Genomic DNA, 20,380 nt, shown 5'->3' with positions numbered 1-20,380 from the left:
CGCCCCAGCCGACAAGTGAGCGGGTCTGGGGCGGGAGCGGGGCGGGGTCCGAGACGGGTCCTAGCTCGGGGCCGGGATGGGGGGCGGAGGCGGCCTTCCCTCCCCATCTTTTTCCTCTTGGGCTTTTCTCGTGGCCGCCCGCCATCTTGCCAGCGCTGCGGCGGTTTCTCCATCTTACCGGCCCGGGTCCCGGGGAGGCCGGCGAGGGGAGGGGGTGGGGGCACGTGCACGTGCACGCGCGCGCCCTCCCTCCTTGGTTATCCCGCTCCCGGGGATTTGGCGCCAAAAGCCAGGTTCCCCTCACGCGGAGCCTGGCTGCCCCGAAGGGGGCGGGGTTCCCCGGCGCCTGCGCGGGCGCGTGCTGCTGGGGGGGCGGGGCTTCATGCCTTAGGGCGCCTGCGCGGGGGCGTGCTGTTGAGAGGGCGGGGATACAGGGAAGCGGGAAAACTCCCATTGTCTGAGGCGGCTGGGGGGGTAGGGGTGGGGGTCGCGGACCGGGCTGTGCGCGTGCGCTACTGGGGGCGGGGATGGCTAGGGAGCGTCCGGGGCTGGTGCCTCAGTTTCTCTTCCCTAAAGACATGCAGGACCCGCTCTGCCTAGGCTGAGCTGCTTGGGCAACTTTTCACTATCAGTTTTATCCTACAAAATTGATGGGGGTGAGACGCAGTCTCCGAGACAGGGCTTTTGGGGCCTCAGTATTCCCATCTGGGAAATAGATGCATTAGTGAGCCCCGTGGACTCCCTTCTGTAAGCTTGCTTAAAGGCAGCTTCCCAGCATTCGGAGTCATGAGGCTGGCCCTGATCTGATCCTGTATGGGGAAGGGAGGGCTCCTCTGTTAGGATCATGACCTCCCTCTCCGACAGGTGGGGGCTCCAAACCAGCCCCTGTACATGACTGCCCCTATCTCTGGGCTGCTCACATTCTTTTGTCCCGAAAATTAGGCCAAGGAGAAGCATTCACTCAGTGTTTTGGTAGAGGGAGATCCGTCTCATCATGGTTTTCCTGGGCTTCCGGCATTCTTATGGCATTGGGGTGCTCTGCCCTGGGCCTTGGGGCTGCTGTTGAAAAGACTTCCTGAGGAGATAGGTTGGGAGGGAGGAATGGGATACTAAGTGATTTGAGGAAGGAGTTCCAGGAGAGGCTGGGGGGGGGGGCCTTCCCACACATGGGAGGGGATGGCTGAACCTTGAAGATAAGGATTATTTCAATACTATTTACCAGTCATTGTGTAGGAGGCAGAAAGAAACCTTTTTTAGTGGGTAGAGGACCTGGCCAGCTTTTTCTAAAGGCTTACTCTGACCCTGGCCTGGTGCTAAGTTGAGCCCCAGGGATACAAGAGTGAAGTCCCTCAAGGGGCGTAAGATCTTTCTGGAAGATGATGTATTCATGTATGCATAAAATAGAAAAACCAACATTTGGGAGTGGGAAGCATCAGATCATTTAGAAAGTGGTTCTTGAACTGAGTATGGAAGCAACTCAAGATTTTAAGAGGTGTGAGGATGGAAGCCAGTACACAGGTTCTCAGACAATGAGATTTGAGTTCAGCTCCTGGAAGGGTAAGAAATCTCCTTTGGCTGGAACTTACCTAAGAGGTAGGTTGAGTCTGGGTTGGAATTGCCTCATAACCTAAATAGTAGAGGGAAAGGGAGGATTGACTAGCATAGTTGTATCAGAAGGTATACATTTCCTATTAGAAGGAGAGGACATTTCAGAAGGAGAGGCTGGAAGCATGGTTAAGGTCAAAAAAGGGAGTAGTTTTGTCATTGGAATGGACTATAGACCACCTGAACAGAAAGAAGACATAGTTGCCCAGCCAAGAATGAGGGGAGACCAATGTTAGAGTTTTGGTTCTTTACAAAAGTAGAGCAGTTGAGGACTTCATGGCAGCTTCCTGCAAAGATGGAGAAACCAACAAGGGACAGTTATTTTCTGGATCTTATTCTGGACTTTTCCCAATTTCAGAGTTTATAATAGAGGAAAGGGAAGCAGATTTCAGGAGAAAGGTAATACCTAAGTTGAGGACAATGCCCCAAGGGAAGATAGTCAGCCAAGATGCCCAGGAATGACAGAGAAAGAGAATCTATTCCAGGGAGGAGGAAAAATGAGACTTGTCTGAAGAGACAATACAGATGTTGAAGAAGGAAGCAAAGCCACATGATATGAATAGAGGGTATGACAGTCTTCTAAAAATAGGAATGCTAAAGCTCAGTGTGGCAAAAGAAGCCAAGCACCAAGGCCTTTGGGGATTATATTGGGAGAGAAAGGAAGCTCAAAGCAAGACTAGAACCTTTGCTTGGATGGGGTGATAACCAGCAAGAGAGACCACAGAGCTGCTCAGGTCTTTTTTTCTTCATCTTCTGTCCGCAAAGACAAAATGGAACAACAAAATGACAACTGGAAGTTAATAGCCAAGATAAGTAAGGAGCTAAGAGTAGTCCTTGTCTCTGTTGCAGGAAATTCAGGTCCCCTGGCTAAATGAAAAACATCTGGGCCTGAAATCACTGGCATCCATGAGAAGGCTTGAGCCCTTGTCAGTGATATGTTGAAGGGTCCCGGAAAATAGTGAGGTATCACAAATTGGGGGGAAGGGCATATGTCAAGAGAACAGGGAAAACTAGGCCAGTGAACTTTTTTATAAAGTTTTTTTTCAGCTCTTGCTGTAGAAGGGGATTGGGCAATAATTTAATCTTGGATTCAGAACTATTTGGATGGATGGATGGATGGACGGATGAACGTCAAGTGGTTAATGAATGGTTCGGGGACCTGGATTGGCTGGTTGTAGCAATTCTGGGTTTTAACATTTTTATCCATTTTGGGGGTAAAGGCAGAGGAGGTGGTATGCACAAAAAGTTTATAGGCAAAGTTGAGATGTCTAGGGCAGGGAGCAGAAAAGGAGAGCTAACACAAGCCTACAGTCAGTCTCCTAAAGTATGTTGACAGGCTTGAGAGAGCATTGGGCTGAATTAAATGATATGTATTCAGCGTGAATGTAGCCTTAATGCTTGGGAATAAAAAATTAATATAGAAACATGGATAGATGCAGCTCTGTCTGAGGGTAGAGTGGAATGGAAACTAGGAGTTGTATTAGGAGGGGCTTCTCTTTCTGGAAGAGAAAGTGACCTTATCAGTTGTGAGCCACATGATCTAGTATCATTCATAAACTGGAGATTGTACTGAGGAAGGGAACCAGGATGACCCAGGGCAGTGTCAGTAAATGCCCAAACTGCACTTTCAAGCTGCCTCTGAGACCCCTCTATTACCCCAGGTGGCAGAGGGAGGAAGTGCTCTCATTCAGCCACTGGGCAGAGCTGGGTGGGGCATGTGAAAAATGTACTGGAGGCTGTGGAGGGGAGAAATGGAGCAGTCCCCTCTGGCATGCCTGGGCACCCGTGCTGTGCCTTTGCCAACACAGACTTAGGGTCATTGAAGCCTAGGTTTCAAGCCTGGGAAGATGATGTTGCTCTAGATCAGTGATTCCCAAAGTGGGCGCCACTGCCCCCTGGTGGGTGCTGCAGTGATCCAGGGTCGGGGTGGTGATGGCCACAGGTGCATAAGGGAGTGGTGATAGTATGTGACAGGGGGCGCTAGGCCAAAAAAGTTTGGGAACCACTGAATTAGATAGATATATTGGGAAGTTAGGAAGGGGGGTTAGAGGTAAGAAGAGGAGTTATGTTGTGGGATATAGAATTTTAAATGTCCATAGTGGACATCTGTCTAGTTCAAGAAGATTAATAGACAGTGTGGAGATCTAAGATTGTAGATCAGGAAAGAGGATTGAGCTGAATAAATCTGCAAATTATCAGCATAAAGAGAATTGAATCTACAGAAGCTGATGAGATCATCAAACAAGATGTTAGTATAGAAAAGAGAGCCCAGGAGATAGCCTTGGGGAGAATACCTACAATTAAGGAGTTTGAGGAGGATGATCTTACCTAGAAGTGGAGAGAACTAGGAGAAAGCAGTGTCATTTTGCTGAGAGGTAAGAAAATGGAGGCATATAGTAAAGATTTTTTTTTCAAGGGATTTAACTGCAGAATGGACCATTTTGAAAGCTAACCGGGATGGAGGCAACTTTAAAGATGGAGGCAATATGGCTGTCACATTTTCAGGAAGCAGGCAAATTGCCAATAAAAAGGGATGGATTGAAGATTGAGACAGTAGGTATGATGGGCGAACATTGCTCTAGAGAAGACAGAATGGAATGAAATCTGTATATATAGAGGCAAGGAGGTCATTTTTTCTGTGTGAGAAAAGAGTAAAGAAAAAAAGATAGAGGAAGGAATCTAGGTGAAGTGAGATGAGAGAAGGAACTCTTGGTGAATGGCTTTAGTTTTTCCAGTGAAATATAAGACAAATTTTCAAGTGAAAGTGGAGGGGGGAAAAGGTTTGAGGAAAGCAGCTATGGAATGAGTCAGTAAAGGGAGGTGTGAAAGCATTTCATTACCGATGAGGGCCCAGTTGAGATGATGGGACAAATTTGTAGTGGACCCAGCAAGCAAGTTTTCTTTAGCTTCTTTCAGCTGTACATGAATAGAAGTGAAACACCAGAGTAGGAATGATCCAAGATGGTGGCTTGTAGGGCATAACAAGATCTGTGATAGGACCAAGAATCCAAGGGACTAGAGAGAAGAAACCAATGTAGAGTTGAACTGATTCATCAAGGGAAAGAAAAAGTGGCTAGCCAGTGCAAGGGGAATGACCTAGAAAAGAACTGAGAGGTGGTTTGGAGATGGAAGATGAAGACCAGGATTAGGAATATGAGGTAAAGGTGCAAGATAGTGGGCTGTATTTTGGACTTATTAAGGCTGAGATGTCAAAAGGCAGTTAGTGTGGGACTGGAACTGGTGATATTTAATTGTGTTCCTATATCCATAGGTTTGGTGTCCATTGACTAAATTATCTGCAGTTAACCTTGGGGGAAAATATAAACTATCTGGAAATATCCAGAATATAAGAAAGCAAAGCAGTTTATAAGTTTCAAACTGCCTGCCTAGTGAGTACAGGCTGTATATGATGAAGTCCCCCAGCCCAATACATGACTCATCTCACTTTACCCCCATTCCTCCCTGTGGAACTTTTTTCTATTTTGCCTCTAATGTTCTTATTATAGCATTATCTCAGTGCCTTTGTTTAAAAAAGCCCTTATTTACAGTATTAATGGCCCCAAAGTCCAAGAGTGGTGCTAGTACTGCAGTTCTGTCCCTAGATTTGCTGATTTGGTTATGGACTGATTCATTTACCCTCAGAAAATAGCTCAGATTTCAGCCATCCATCTCTTAAGCACTTACTATGTGCCAGTCACTGTGGTAAGTGCTTTGATTGATCTTCACAACAACTCTGGGAGTTAGGTGTTGTTGTTATCCCCATTTTACAGATGAGAAAACTGAGGAAGGCCTCATTTTCCTGACTCCAGGGGAATCCTAGCTTCTAGCTGCCAAATGAAGAGATGACTTGAACCTATGGAAGCTGATAAAATTGGGGGTGGGGAGAAGAGAGGGAAAGAGGACCTAGGATCAGACCAGTCTGATAGACAGGAAGAAAACCGGTAGGGAGGAGTGTAGGAAGAGGAAAGTAGAAATCTGGGTGCAGGTCTCTTTAATAAGGGGCAGTTGCTCCAGGGAGTCCTCTAATTGTCCATGGTGGTGGAGTTTTCATAGTGGCACCTCACCTCCATGCAGAGAGAGCACAAATACCTGTCCAAAACAGGAAACTGCTTGGTTGGGAGAGATGCAGCTGAGCTATATTTGGAAGGAAGACCCTCTAAAGCTCCTGTAAAACCAGAAAATTGGATGTGATTATTTAACTACCTGTGAATGATATCATCCCTTATCCTAGTAACTAAGTAGTTGGCACCTAGTTTTTGAAAACTTCAACATGGAGCCAATTCAGATTTGTTTGTGGATTTTGGGAACCATTTATACTTGTCAACACCCCCCCCCCCAAAAAAAAAAAAAAAAGTTTGCCATGTGAGCCATAAGCAGAGAGGCCTGTGCTTAGCTGTTGAGGCTGTGAAAAACTTAGCAAGTTTTTTGTTCGTCGTATCTTTGAAGAGCTCTTAAAGCTAGGGAAAGGAATAGGATGCTTAATTATAATACAAATTATTTGATTATTTGTGGTATAAACAAGGGGCTTTGGATGACAGTTTCAGATTTATCATGTAAAGAAAATAAAACTTACTGAAGGATGAAAATTGGAAATGGGGCTATACTCATAGGTACATAGTAATTGTCCAGGTGGGGGGGGGCAAAAAGGGGGAGGCGGAAGGTTTTGAACTGGACAACATGTCAGAGAAAGCTCCAAGAGGAGGTTAATAGAACACAAGCTCAATCTGATCTATCATCCTTCCAGAGCAGCCAACAAATTGAATGAGATTCAGGCTGCATTGATGGGCATCCTATTTGAGACCAGGGAAATTTAAGTCCTGTGTCCTGGTCAGACTATGTATGGAGGGAGGATTGTGTACCATTTCAGGAATTATTTGTTTAGAAGAGACATTATCAGCTACAAAGTGTTCAGAAGAGGGGAAGGGCCTTGTTCACTCAAACCTTATGGGGATTGTTTGAAGGACATTGAAAGAAGTGAACATCAGTTGCAGGCTCTATGGACAATAACTTGTTGGATTTATTAGAAGTTTGCTCAGACTAAATGAACTCTGACATTTCTGAGATGCTGAGGTTTTTATATTGTAGGATGGTGAATGGAGGAGAAATTGGAGACTGACACATGGCAAGGCTGTAAGATTATAGATGAGAATGAGGGTAACAACTAGTTGAGGCAGAAATAGGGCAAACAAGTTTAGGAGAAAAGTATTTAATATCAGATGATTAGCTGAGGTCTTGTGTAAATGACAAGGCCTTATATGCCATTAATCTACATGGGTGTAACACCTGTTAAATAGAAATAGAAACCTTTCAAAGTGATTTAAACATACCAAAAAACCCCTTACCTTCTGTCTTAGAATTGATACCAAGTAGAGATTCCAAGACAGAAATGCTGTAAGGACTAGGCAAATGAGGTTACATGGGTGAGGTCACACAGCTAGGATGACCAAGGCTAGATTTGCACCCAAGTCCTCATGACTCTAGACCTGACTCTATGCTTTGAGTCACCTATCTACCCAAAGCAATTATTTCTAAGGAACATAGAGACAAAGGGAATAGGAAATAAGGAAAAGAGGAGGTAGATAGGTAGGATAGAAACTGAAGAGAGAGAGGGATAAACCTAGTAAGAAGAACCCAAGTGGTACAGGCTGGAGAAAGAATCAGGAAAATGAAAACTTAAAAGATCCATTGGTTGCCTTTGACATCAATTTCAGTAATCAAATAAAATTTACTAGATAGCTGGGAAATTTTTGTCTTAAATGCCCGAGGATACCAGAGATACCCTGCTTTAATACATAATTTGATGTTTGAGTTAAGGGTATTTCCCAAGTGAGTAGGTCTATCAAGTTCTTAGGCTTTATTACTTCACATTTTAAAAAGTCTTATTAATGTTCTTGTTGTTATATCTTCATTTATCAATATGTCCCTCATCTAGCAAGTGTGGTGGGGAGAGAAAGGTTTCCAACTGAAATCTTCATATTTATTGACACAAATTTTATTGTCCGCATTTACTATAATTTTTGTTTAGTCATTTCTCTTTGCTACTATAAGAAATGCTAGTATTTTTGGTGTATGTGGGACATTTATTTTTCTTTAAATTCTGGAGTTAAAGGTTATTGACATAACCCTTTAAGTCACCTCCTTGACATAATTGTAAATTGCTTTCTAGATTGGTTGGGCCATTTCACAGCTCTGCCGATAATCTATTAGTATATCTGTCTTTAACTTGCTGGGTATGCAGTCCATTAGAAAGGCTCAAAAAGTTGTTTTTCTGATGGTGCACAAAGGATAAAAGAATAACTGGCTCTAATTGTAGATACTTAATTCTAAAGGGTGGGAAAATCAAGTTTATCTCAATGTATTTGTAAGACCATATATCTTAGTATGGGATGAGTTGGAGATTGCTTCCATTTTTATTTGTAAAGCCAAGGAAAACATTAATTTGCTAGGCAGTGATTAATCTTGAGGACCAGAAGGTTCCTTTCCTAGAAGGAACCCTGACCTGTGTTTATTCTTGTTAAAGCCTTAGTCTCTTAATAACTGTGAAATATTGAGTAAGTCACTCATACTGTGTATTGGCTCCAAGGCAGAAGAGTGGTAAGGGTAGGCAATGGGGGTCAAGTGACTTGCCAAGTCACACAACTAGGAAGTGTCTGAGGTCAGATTTGAACTTAGGACCTCCTGTCTCTAGGCCTGGCTCTCAATCCACTGAGCTACCCAGCTGCCCCCTAGCTGAATGATCTTGAGCAAGTTAACTACCTCTGTGTTTCTGTTTAATTGGATGATTGGCAGTGACAGTGTATAGGTAGTTGGAGCTGGGAGGGACATAAGAGATGATCTAGTCCAGGATTAAGACAGTGGTGTGATTTGTCCTTTGCTTGGTCTTAATGCTATATTTCTTGGGGGGTGGGGGAGTCAGTATATTCTGAAGAAGAAACCCCCGAGACTGGAAGAAAGTTAAATTGCGGTGTGGTGGTATTTTGAATATTAACTTTGTGAAAAGCTTCAGCCAGGCCCAGCTCCCTTGAAGAATACCTCAGGAAAAAGCAAAAACAGTGCCAGATTAAACAAAAGTTGAGCAGAATCAAAGAGAAACCACAATAAGTTTAACTATTGAGTCTACAGCTGCACTTGAAGATATCTAAAGTCTTCTAGGGTGATTATATCAAGGGATTAGGCAAGGCCAGTGCCTGGAACTGGATGGGTTACTGAGAAGCCAAGAGAAGTAAGGCCTGAGATCATAAGCATCTCCTTGGAGGTAAAAACCCAGAACCTAAGATAGGGCAGAGGGTGCAGCCCTAGTCTGAGTTAAAGCCTAAGCTGGGACTCATAAGAAGCTCCTCCATCATACACACATCTACGGAAAGGTCACCCACCACCAGCCTTTCCATCCAGAACTACAGGCTAGGAAGGAACTTTCTCCCCTTGTACAGTGATGTCTCCCCCTGGTCTTCCAGAGTGAGAGATGTGGAAGGGCCTGGGTCCAGCTACCCCATCCAAAAGTGTGGTAAGAGCCCAATGAATGAGACATGAGTAAGGAGAAAATGCTACTACAAAATAGCTTTAGTTCCCACAGTAGAACTCCAAGGGTGGTTGGAAGTACAGAAAGGAGAAAAGAATGAGGTGAGAACTTGGGCAGAAGACTCATTTAGACTTGAAGTTGGAAAACTTTGCCCCAGTAGCGTAATTAAGATTTTGTTCCCCAGGGACTATCTTTCCCAGCATCCCAGTTAGTATCTACTAAAGGTTACTAACATAGGGAAGATAGAAGTTTTGTGTAGCTCTGCCCTCGATCTCTTTTCCCTTGATCAGGCTGGAAAAAGCTGGCTTTATGCCAGGCAGGAGAATCTACACATGTGGATTTACTTTTTATTAGATAATTAGGTTTGAACTTCTTTTTCTTTTATTTATTTTCTTTCTACTTCAAGTGGTTATTAATAAACTTTATAAAATGTAATACTTGGAGTTATTGGATATTAATTTTAATCTTAAAATAGGAAGTTGGTACACTGAAGAAAAGAAAAAAGCAAACACTATTAAATGATTCAGTAAACAAAAGACAGAGAAACAGCATTATTGTGTCATCCCCATCTGGGAGTGCAGAGACAAGCTTAGGGAATTCCCATTCTAACAGGAGACAACATGGATACATAGCAAAATATACAAGACCCCATACAAAGCAGACAGGATGCTTGAGGAAGGCACCATCAGAAGGATATGAGAGGTGTTAAGGTGAAATTGAGAGGACTGTGCCACCAGTTGGATATGTAGCTGAGCAAGAATGAAGACTAAAGTATAACTTTTAGACCAGTGATGGTGAACCTTTTAGAGACCGAGTACCCAAACTGCAAACCTCATGCTGCATGTGAAGCTCCCCTTCTCCCTCCCTTTACCCTAGATGGGTGGATGGGGAAGTGCTCCCATTGGGCTGCTGGGCAGAGGAGTGGGTCATGTGAGAAATGTCTTCAGGTGTGTGGAGAGGGGGAAGGGAACCGCTACCTCCAGAGCAAGTGCCATAGATTTGACAGCACAGTCCTAGACTATTATTTGGGTGAACAAAATAGAGAGATGAGAAAGTTTAGGTTTTTGGGAAAAGAAAATATGTTGTTTTGAGCATGTGGAATTCAAATGTAGAATAAATAATATGCATTTGGATTGGAGCTCAAGGGAGAAATAAATCATCTGTTGATCAGTTAGTGCTGGGCCCCTTAAAATGCTTACATTGAAACAAATAAAAAATCTGGTTCCAGCACACAACTGCATGCATGTAGGTCTTCCCCAGTGTAGGTCTTTTAAGCATAAACATTTGTCCCTCAGAAGTTGGCAGCTACAACCCAGGGTTTGATTTTGTTTTGTCTACATCTAAGAAAGGGATGGAGAAAATGTTAATAATGTAGATTAAACTTTAAAATGTGGCTGTTAAATATGAAATATTTATTTGCACTTTCCTCATTGCAAGGGACTTCCGTGGTCATGTAAATGTAGTACAACCCATGCCTGATAAGAAAATGCCCCAAAACATGAGCTAAACTTTAAAATGGGGGGAACCTACCACCTTTCTAGGTAACCCATTTCATCTTTGTTGTTTACTTTTCCAGTTATGTCCAATTCTTTGTGATCCTTTTTGGGGGTTTTCTTGGCAAAGATACCAGAGTGATTTGCCATTTCCTTTTCCAGCCCATCTTAGAGATCAGGGGTCGGCAACCTTTTTGGCTGTGAGAGCCATAAACGCCACATTTTTTAAAATGTAATTTCGTGAGAGCCGTGCAGTGCTCACAGTGCCGCTCCTGTAACAGCGCCTGAAAAAAATGGGCTTTATCTGGCTCGACAGCCATATGTTGCTGACCCCTGTTATAGAAGAATAAACTGAGGCAAATAGGAGCACATATTCAGGGTCACACAGCTGGTGTTTGGGGCAATATGAACTCTAGTGGTCTGTCAACTGCATCACCAGTGCCTTACTCTGAAATCAAGCCTAAGGTGTCCTTTTTTGCCTCCTTGTTCCTACTTCTGCTCTCCAAGGCCAAGCAGATAAGGCTTGTCATAAGCTCTCCCATGTTATAATCTTTTAGCTACTTTTAAGACAGTTGTCATGTAACCCTATAGTAGATGACCATTTCCTTTGATTGAGCCTTATATGACATGAATGCAAGGCCTGATGCTGTCCTCTGGAGACCTTCCAACTTATCAATTTCTTTATTAAAATATGGTACCCAGACTGGAACATAATTTTCTGAATGAGACCAGACAAAGATAGAATAACATGAAGCTCTGTTAATGCAGCCCCAAGATCACATTAATTTTTGTCTGCCTTGTTACATGGCTAACTTGTTGAGCTTGTAGTCCATTTAATTGCTCAGGTCTTTTGGAACAATTGCTGTCTATTCATGCCTCCTCCATTTTTCTCATTGTAAAGTTGCTTTTTTCATACCCTGTTGAAGTTTGTCTTAATAGATATAATCCTTGCTAGCCTGTCAAGATCCTTTTGGATCATGTCCTTAACTTGATGTCATTTGCAAATTAGATGAGTATACCCTCTTTCTGGGTTAGGATCAAGCATACAGATCCCTGGAGTTCTCCACTTCTTGATTTATTTGATTGTCTTCAAGTCAAATCCAAGTCTCTCCATCTTTTCCACAAGAATAGTATGAAAGTCCATCAAAAAGTCAAATGCTATCTTATGGCATTCCCCTCATCTTCTAGTAGAGTGACCATTGGATTGAGGTGGGTGTGACCAGACCCATCCTTGATGAAACCTCACTGTTTCTAGATGTTTGTCAGCTGTCTCTTTAAATGATCTGTTCTGGAAGATTTGGGGATGCCATATACAGATGATGGAGAAGAGCTTAATATAAAGCCGTGATTAGTGGGTAATATCACTGTGTACTTATAGTTGAACCTCTCACCAAGGAGAGGTGCACACAGCTTTTCTTTGAGATCATACATGGACATCTTTGGAGCCAATGATTTTCACTCAACAATAATCACTTTGATAAATCCCCATGCTGTTTCAGATTATTGTCTGCCTGTCTCTCTCTCTATAAATGTAGATAGATAGATAGATAATTCATTTTTTTAAAATAATTTTTAATTTTTAGAAAAAATTTCCCTGGTTACATAAGTCATGTTTTTACTTTACCACTCACCCCCCCTCCCCCCATAGCTAATTTGCATTTCCACTGGTGTGGTCAGTCAAGACTTATTTACACATTATTGATAGTTACATGGGTGTGGTCTTTTCTGGTCTACATCCCCAATCATGTTCTCATCAACCGATGAGTTGTTTTTCTTCTGTGTTTCTACTCCTGCTGTTCTTCCTCTGAATGTGGATAGTGTTCTTTTCCATAAATCCCTCCGAATTGTCTTGGGTCATTGCATCGCTGCTAGTGCAGATTTTACCATAATATATCAGTCTCTGTGTACAATGTTCTTCTGGCTCTGCTCTTTTCACTCTGCATCAATTCTTGGAGGTCTTTCCAGTTCACATGGAATTCCTCCAGTTTATTATTCCTTTGAGCACAATAGTATTCCATCACCAGCATATACCACAATTTTAGATAGATAATTCAAATTGAAAACACACACATACACTCCTGACATTGGAAACAATCCCTTGACATAAGAAGATCCTGGCCCTTAGTTCTCTGGGTATAGTCTCTTTGGTCAGATCTTTGTGGTTGTGAAGTTTTGAACCAGGGAAGCATCTGCTTGATTCCATAACCTAAGATGTGCTTTTGTCTTCTCCAAAGCTTATCATTCCCCTCACCCACTCTGTTCGGAAGTTTTGGAATCCACTGGCCACCAGACAGCAGAGCCTGCAAGAACTCCTAGTTACCACTCTAGCATTTTATAATTGGAGACACATTCCTTAAAATCATGTGAGAAATGTTACATGGTCGACATTTTGCTGCTGAAAAAAACTGAGACCCAAGAGATAGTGACTCAGGGCAGGTCTATCATGATTGCAGCTTCAATCAAATTGAGCCCATAACCTCTCCTGGCCAAGGACTTTTTTTTACTGTGCCATACTCTTAGTGCAAACTCTTGGCAAGCACCATTTCAGTTTGTTCTTCCTGTGGCCCCCTGACATTAAGATGGTAACAGGGAGGATCATCTCTGACCTGGAGCTTGATTGCTCTTATCCCTCATCTTAAGGAAATGAAGGAGCCCTGAGGAGGCTCTTCCTTTGTGCCATGTCATGGCAAGCCAAGGCATAGAGGTCAAAGTGAGAACTCCTGGCCTCAGAGAGCTCTCATCCTAATAGGCAGAACTTGGTGAAATGGCACCAAAGATAGATTGGATACTATTTGGACATCAGAGTGGGCAGTATTGATTGGTAAAGACTGGGAACCCTAATCCCGGGGGTAAGGGAAGATGGTGAAGTCTTAGCCAGTGAAACGGACTGAAGCCACCCATAAGAGGCATGGCTTTCCATTCCCTCAGTCAAACCCAGCAACTGTACCAATTCTACTGTGAGAGATAGGATTAGATTTAGAATTGAAAGGCCCCTTAGAGATCCTATAGCCCAACCCCCTCTTTTTTACCCAAAGAAGAAACAGAGTTTGCCTGAGTGACTTGCCCCTTGCCCTATTGTATTTTGAGACTCCATTCTGGTTTGGATGGTCTTGTTCAGATGTTGTTGTTGTGACCAACCTGATAGTGATAAGCAGTAGTCCTGGCAGCACTGATGAGGTGGAGTAAGGCCTTGTCTAGTGAGCAGAGGGACAAAGGGAAGGAGAGGAGGGGCTACATGGCAGCAGAGACATTCTATATATGTTCTCACTGGCCAGGGTTTGAACGGGGAGAACTATAGTGTCAGGACACTTGACATCTTTGTTGCATTGGAACAAAGCTCTAGATGCTTGTTTGTCAAACTCACCAGAAGTTGTGGGAAGAACTCACTGTAGAGACCTCCCCACCTCCCTTTTTCCCCTTAATTTTGAAGTGGTCAGTGTGTACATGGGAGCAACGTGTTACCTGATAACATTAGTCACCCCCCCAGATGTGTTTTGTCTGTCAGTGTAATGAGCATCTCTGGTGGACTGAATGTGTGTTCACTCTAATTTTCACTGTCTTAAATCTCTCCTGAAGGGAAGAAGAGGCACCTGCCCCGTCCACATCTACAGAGAAAACGGATAGGTAAGAAACAGTGACATTTGTAAACAGCAGCTGGCCGTCTTGAGTGGAAACCTAGCTTCATGTTGTGGGTGAGGCCTAGCTAGGAACATCTTGGTGTGGACCCAAAGATTTGTGAGTCATTTGACTGTCATTTTTAAATTTTATTAAAACCTCTTACTTTCTGTCTTAGACTTGAATACCAAGTATTGTAAAGGCCAAACAGTGGGGGTTGAATGACTTTCCCAGGGTCACACAGCTAAGAAGACTGAGGCCAGAATTGAACCCAGGACTTCCTTTTTCCAGGCCTAGTTTTATCTATTGAGCTACCTCATTGTCCTAACTGAATCACTTTTAATGAAAGAACCTGGGAAATCTGCCTTTTGAATTTTTTTTTTTTTTTTTTGAGTTGAGCTGAGTAACTATGTTTCAGAAGCTAATTTGGGGCCAGATATGGGGATTCTGTTACTACTGCTACAAGATTCATTCTCTCTGGGCTTTCTTCCCATTGGTGCTGCTGTTCCATGTTTAGGCCTTTGAATCTGGAACCATGACAGCTTTGGAGTCAGGCTGATTTGTCTCACTCACACGGGAGGGGCAGGGGACAGCCTTCCACTTCCTCCAACTCAGAGTAATGGCCCTCTTCATGATGGTCACCCCTTCTCCCACCCTTAGAATGAGTTTTCTTAACAATCTTGAGGAATAGTGATGTTGGATAAGCTTGACTCTGGGAACCTTATACAGATTTCATTCCCTTCATTCGTTCACCTAGCATTGATGAGTTAAGTTTCCACTCTGGGGACATCATAGTTGACAATAGCCACAGATCACTTGTAGGCTCTCCCAAAGCACTTGGCTCACTCAAAACAGTTCTGTGAAGTTTGGAATTGCAGGTAAGTAAACTGAGGCTCCAGGTTATAACTGGCTCAGAGTCTATTGCCAGGGACAGTGATCCCCAGGGACCAGGTTTCAGATGGAACATTGTCCTACTAGGAATCAGATCTTTTTCCATGCTAGATTTCTAGGCCCTTAGAGTCTACCTAATGCCGCTTTGTGATATTAATGAATGAAGTCAGCATCTCACATGTAAATTTATGTAGCTTGGGGCTGCACAGTCTTGAAGCCTGGCCTTAGTCTTCTTCCTGGTTACTCCCAAGGTAGAGGGTGGCACTTGGGCACCCTCTACCTTGGCTGGAAGGGCCGACCTTTTCTTGCCCTGGCCGACTAGTCCAAACCACTCACATGGCAGTGCCCGAATTTCTGGCCAGGCCCCCAAGATTGCTCTGGTGCTCTGCCTCTAATGCCCACTGTTACTGAAGTGGAGGAGGGGCTCTTGAGCAGGAATAGCATCACCGACCAGTCTTGGCAGGGATTTCAAGAAGCTTTTGGCTTGAAAGATGACTAATGAGGCAAGCTAGTGGATGTGAATGGTGGGTTAGAACGGGGGTGATTGATGACTTTGTCAGGGGCTCAGTAGCCTGGGAAAGGACTGGGGTTTGGGGATTGATGGGGTGGGTGATTGGTGGGAAGGGTCTATCTTTTTTTTTTTTTTTTTTTTTAGGATTTTTTTTAAACCCTTGTACTTTGGTGTATTGTCTCATAGGTGGAAGATTGGTAAGGGTGGGCAATGGGGGTCAAGTGACTTGCCCAGGGTCACACAGCTGGGAAGTGGCTGAGGCCGGGTTTGAACCTAGGACCTCCTGTCTCTAGGCCTGGCTGTCAATCCACTGAGCTACCCAGCTGCCCCGGGAAGGATCTATCTTGAAAAATGACAGACAAGGTCAAGGGCTTTGGGGGCCTCCCTTATATAAGGTTAGGCTTTGGGGTGGGGGGGTGGTAGGAATTGGTTTTGTGTGTGTTGCAGTATCTAGCTGGAATAGGTAACTCTTTGGGTTTTGGGCTGTGCACCTGCTTTTAGAGTGTGGCTGGTGGTTCTGACCCATAGTATTCTGGTTTTTGTTTTTCTTCCCTGTATTTGCCACACTCCCAGTCTGGATGTGGATAGTGAATCTAAGAAGCTACTGGGCTTGGGGCAGAAACATCTGGTAATGGGAGACATTCCAGCAGCTGTCAATGCATTCCAGGAAGCAGCTAGTCTCTTGTAAGTATCAGTATTTGCTTTTGGTAGAGAAGTGACGTTTGTCATGAATGTCAAGTTGAAGGTTTAATAGGGGCAGAAAGTCTCTTGTTCTACATCTGCCTTTGTTGTCCCCATTTTCCCTCTTGTTCAGGCCTTTGGCTGGAACTGCTTACCCTGCCTCCAGTCTTTCCTCTCCATCCTATCTTGTGCCGTCAGATTGGAGTACCTAAAATATAGGATTAGGCCACCATGTAACTGAGGGCAAGGCCTTACTGAGTCCCCTGCCCCCAGCCCAGGTGGTACTCTTAATTCTGCAGCACAGAACCCGATTTCCTGTTCTTTGAGCCTCCTGGTCCAGTTCCTTTTGTGTATTTTCTCCTTCCCCCTCCTGATTCTCACCTCTCCTGTCTTTCTGAGGTGACTGGACTGCCTTGCCTGCTCTCTCCTTTCTCAGCCCACCTGAGGCACTCTCTGTGGTCCCTGTCACGGCGTGTCTGTCTTTAGTGCTCAGCGCAGCATTGCTGATGTCGTGCCAGGTGCTTGGTCAGAGATGGCCATTGAAGGCAGTCGAGGGGTGCAGGAGACTTGTGAGGGGTCATGTTGGTGGCAGTCAGCGAAAGATAAGTGTTTGTTGGAAATGAAAGCCCTCAGCTCTGGCAGACTCAGTATGGCTGGCCTGAAGAGGATGAGGTAGCTTGGCCTCCTCAGTCTGGCCACTGGCCCATGCTCTAGGCGAGCCCACAGCTCCTGGTAATCAACCTTGGCAAAGCAGAGCATGGCTTGAGGTGGTTATTTTGTAGGTGAGATAGCTTCTCTTATATTTTGCTGTGTGTCCTTTCCTCTCTAGGGGTAAGAAGTATGGAGAGACAGCTAATGAGTGTGGAGAAGCCTTCTTTTACTATGGGAAATCTCTTCTGGAGTTAGCAAGGTATGTCTTCCAAGGCTCACTCAGTGCTTGGGATGCATGGAGGGCTCTCCCTTGTGTACAGGAGCTTGGGCCTCCCTCTCCCAAGGTGGAATGTGGGGTAGGAGGACCCAGTCAGTGGGAGGAGCAGCTGGTGTTTGGTAAACGTTAAGCAAGACTATAGATGCCTTGGTTCTGGATGGGAGGAGAAGTGGATGAGATGTGGAAATGCAGAAATGGATGTGCTTTTGTGGCTGAGAGCGGAGTAGATTCTCCCACTGGGATTGCCGAGTATGGAAGGGGAGAGAATCTTTCATTAGCTTCTGTGTAGCCTTGGAGGTCCAGGTTTATTCATTAGGTGATGACATCAAGTCCATAAGATGCAAAAGGAGCCTTGGTTCCTTTTAATGTGGTAGAGACAGAGCTACCCCTGGGATAGAGAACTCCCTGCTAAGGGCCCTCTTCTACCAAAGCAGGCTAGGATGGTGTCTATGCCCCTGGCCAGGGGCTGCCCATCATGCCATGCTGCCTCTTGGGTAATTTGTAGAAGTTGTGGGAGCTAATAAATCATCCATTGTCAACCAACTCCTGGTAAACTGTCTAATTGTGATGGTGATCAGAATGGTAACTTGGATTTCTACATGCTTCAGAACCTGTAAAGTACCTTGGTCCTGGGAGGGGGTGGGCAGTGAACATAGCATTTATAGAGAGGAAAAGTATGGTTGGAAGGTTCCAGGATTGGGCCCCAGGTCAGAAGAAGTACACAGTAAAATCAGAATTGGAACCCCATCTTGAAGGCCCTCTGTCTCTTTACACATGTAGCATCCATGACGTTGGCTATCACTGCGTAATAGGGGTGGGGTTAATCATCAAAAAGTGCCTGGAGCTGACCACCTTGAAAATGCCCCCAGCAGCCATCTGTCTATCCCTGCCAGCAATTGCTTTTGCGCGCCACCTCCACCCCCTTCACCCCCCAGTAATTACTAACCCTTTTGCACTGTCCACATTTTGCAATCTGCTCTGCTGTATTCTGAGCTCAGCAAGGAGCATGGCTAGTACTGACCTCAGTAGGAGTGAGAAGGACCCTAGCCGTGGTATCTTGGTGCTTTCTATGTTTGTTCTCCTCCTAGAATGGAGAATGGGGTGTTAGGAAATGCCCTGGATGGAGTCCCAGTGGATGAAGATGGAGAGAAAGCAGAAGATGAATCTATGGTAGAGAGTTCTGATAACGTAGATGGTATGTAGCGCTGCATGTCCCACTTCATAGAGACGCCACGCATCCAGAGATTGCGCAAACTGGTCACAGCTGACAACTGACACTTGGGGCAGGCCAGATAATCTTAACTCCCCCTCTGGAGGAAGTAACTGAATTCCTCACCAGACAGGGTTCCTATGTGGCTTCTTGTTTGGAGCAGTGGCTACCATCCAGAAGCTTTTCCTGATCCCCATTTTTGAACCAGCCTGGGCTGCTCAGTAACTTTATTAGAATAGAGGGAAATCGCTTCTCATTTTCTCTTCTTGAAGTCTGAGTGCCCCACCAGGTGGGAGCCTGTAAACCCAGAACAATATAAGAATAACAATGATAACAATAGTAATGACCCACGTTTCTGTGGCACTTAAAAGTTTACAAAAGCTCTTTACATTTCCTATCTTATTTGAGCCTGGAAAAGCTTCGCATCCTCTTTTCACCACCTGTACTTCATGTGAGGGGCTTCTTGTGGAATGAACAGCTTTGCTGGCTAGTCCTTGCTCCTTTTTATTTGAGCAAAATTTTGCAGGGGCAGAGTTCCATGTTGTTGTAGTTCATCAGCCAGGCTGAGGGTTAGAGGGGGATTAATTTCCATTTCCATTTATGCCTTTTATCATTAAACTGGAAGAAATGTTTATGCTTCATGTTCCTTCACCATGTAGAGGAAGCAAGGGACGTGTTGAGAGAACAGGTCTATGATGCCATGAAGGAGCAGGCAGCACAGAAAGCCAAGGCTGAGGCTTCTCAGGAGAAGGCCCAGGAAAGCCCTTCGGAGGGGACCGAGAGCACAGGAGCTGATGTAGAGATGGTGGAGGACAAAAGCCGGGCGGAAGCAACCCCAGGAAGCCCTGAGAAGGCCCCAAGCCTAACCGAAGAGCCCGAAGCAGCAGCCACTTCAGAGGAGCCGCCAGCAGAGACAGAAGCTCCGACTGCTGCCCACCAAGATGGAAAGCCAGAGGAAGAGGAGACCAGAGCAGAAACAGTAGTTGAGGAGAAACAGGGAGAAGTAGTTATAAGAACAGAGGAAGGGCCCAGAGAGGCTCCTGAAGAGCAGCCAGCCCCAGCCTCAGCCCCAGAAGAGCAGGGAGCTGAAGCCAGAGTAGAAGGCGAGGCAGCAGATGGGGGAGGAGGGGAAGGGGGGGAGATGGAGGCAGTAGCAGCAGTATCACCTGAAGCCAAGAAAGGAGAGGCGGAAGCGGTCGTTGCCGAAGAGGAACCAGCAGAGGCTTCAGGGGAGGCCCAAATGACAGCAGCACCTATGGAGGCCCAGGCAGAAGTTCCAAGTGAGGAGAAGGCTGAGGAGCAGCCAGCAGCAGCCGCCCATGCCGAGGGCCAGGCTAGTGGTGTGGTTTCTGAGCCAGGCGAGCAGGTCCCTGTAGAAGAGCAGGCTGCCCAGGAGCTCCCAGACACGAAAGAGAACCCCGCTCCCGAGGCGGGGCTTCTGGCAGAGGCAGCCTCTGTCCAAGAGGGGCCCAAGAGCCCTCCAGAAGATTCTAAGGCAGCCGGAGATGGGCCTGAGATGGGCTCTGGGGGCCAGGTGGCTGGAGAAACACCCTCTGAAGAAAAAGATTCAGTAGCTGCTGCTGTAGAACAAGAAGAAAAAGATGAGCTGATGAAGGAGAAGGAGGAGGAGGAGGAGGAGGAGGAGGAGGGAGAAGGTAACAGGGAGGCCAGGCCTACTGCCGTGGGGGGATAACGTGATGGACCTGACTCACTAACTGGGGGAAAGTCAGCGTTCCATTCAGAATTTTCCGTCTGCCTTTGGAGTAGAAGCCAGGACCAGGGTGGCCAGAGTGGAGGCCATGGAGCAGGGGATCGGGAAGCCACAAGGCTGCCTTGGCTAGCTGAAACTAATGCTTTTACTAACTGCCATAGACATGTCAGCTGGGACTCCCTTGCCTGGCCAGTGACTTGGAGCAGTATGGGAGCC

At 45.3% G+C, this 20,380-nt stretch overlaps 1 protein-coding gene across 1 annotated transcript in view; it reads left to right on the top strand.

The window, feature by feature from the left end:
* Positions 1-20,380, top strand: part of LOC123245827 (nuclear autoantigenic sperm protein) — a 43,228-nt gene that overhangs the window by 5,047 nt on the left and 17,801 nt on the right. Inside the window, exons 2-6 of the mRNA XM_044674824.1 lie at positions 14,194-14,241; positions 16,208-16,318; positions 17,145-17,225; positions 18,332-18,438; positions 19,113-20,074. Of these exons, the coding sequence (XP_044530759.1) occupies positions 14,194-14,241; positions 16,208-16,318; positions 17,145-17,225; positions 18,332-18,438; positions 19,113-20,074 (1,309 nt within the window). The remainder of the gene's footprint in view (positions 1-14,193; positions 14,242-16,207; positions 16,319-17,144; positions 17,226-18,331; positions 18,439-19,112; positions 20,075-20,380) is intronic.

Source organism: Gracilinanus agilis, chromosome 4 (genome assembly GCF_016433145.1).
Source record: "Gracilinanus agilis isolate LMUSP501 chromosome 4, AgileGrace, whole genome shotgun sequence".
NCBI classification, from domain to species: Eukaryota; Metazoa; Chordata; class Mammalia; order Didelphimorphia; family Didelphidae; genus Gracilinanus; species Gracilinanus agilis.
This window is presented reverse-complemented; position numbering and strand designations above follow the sequence as displayed.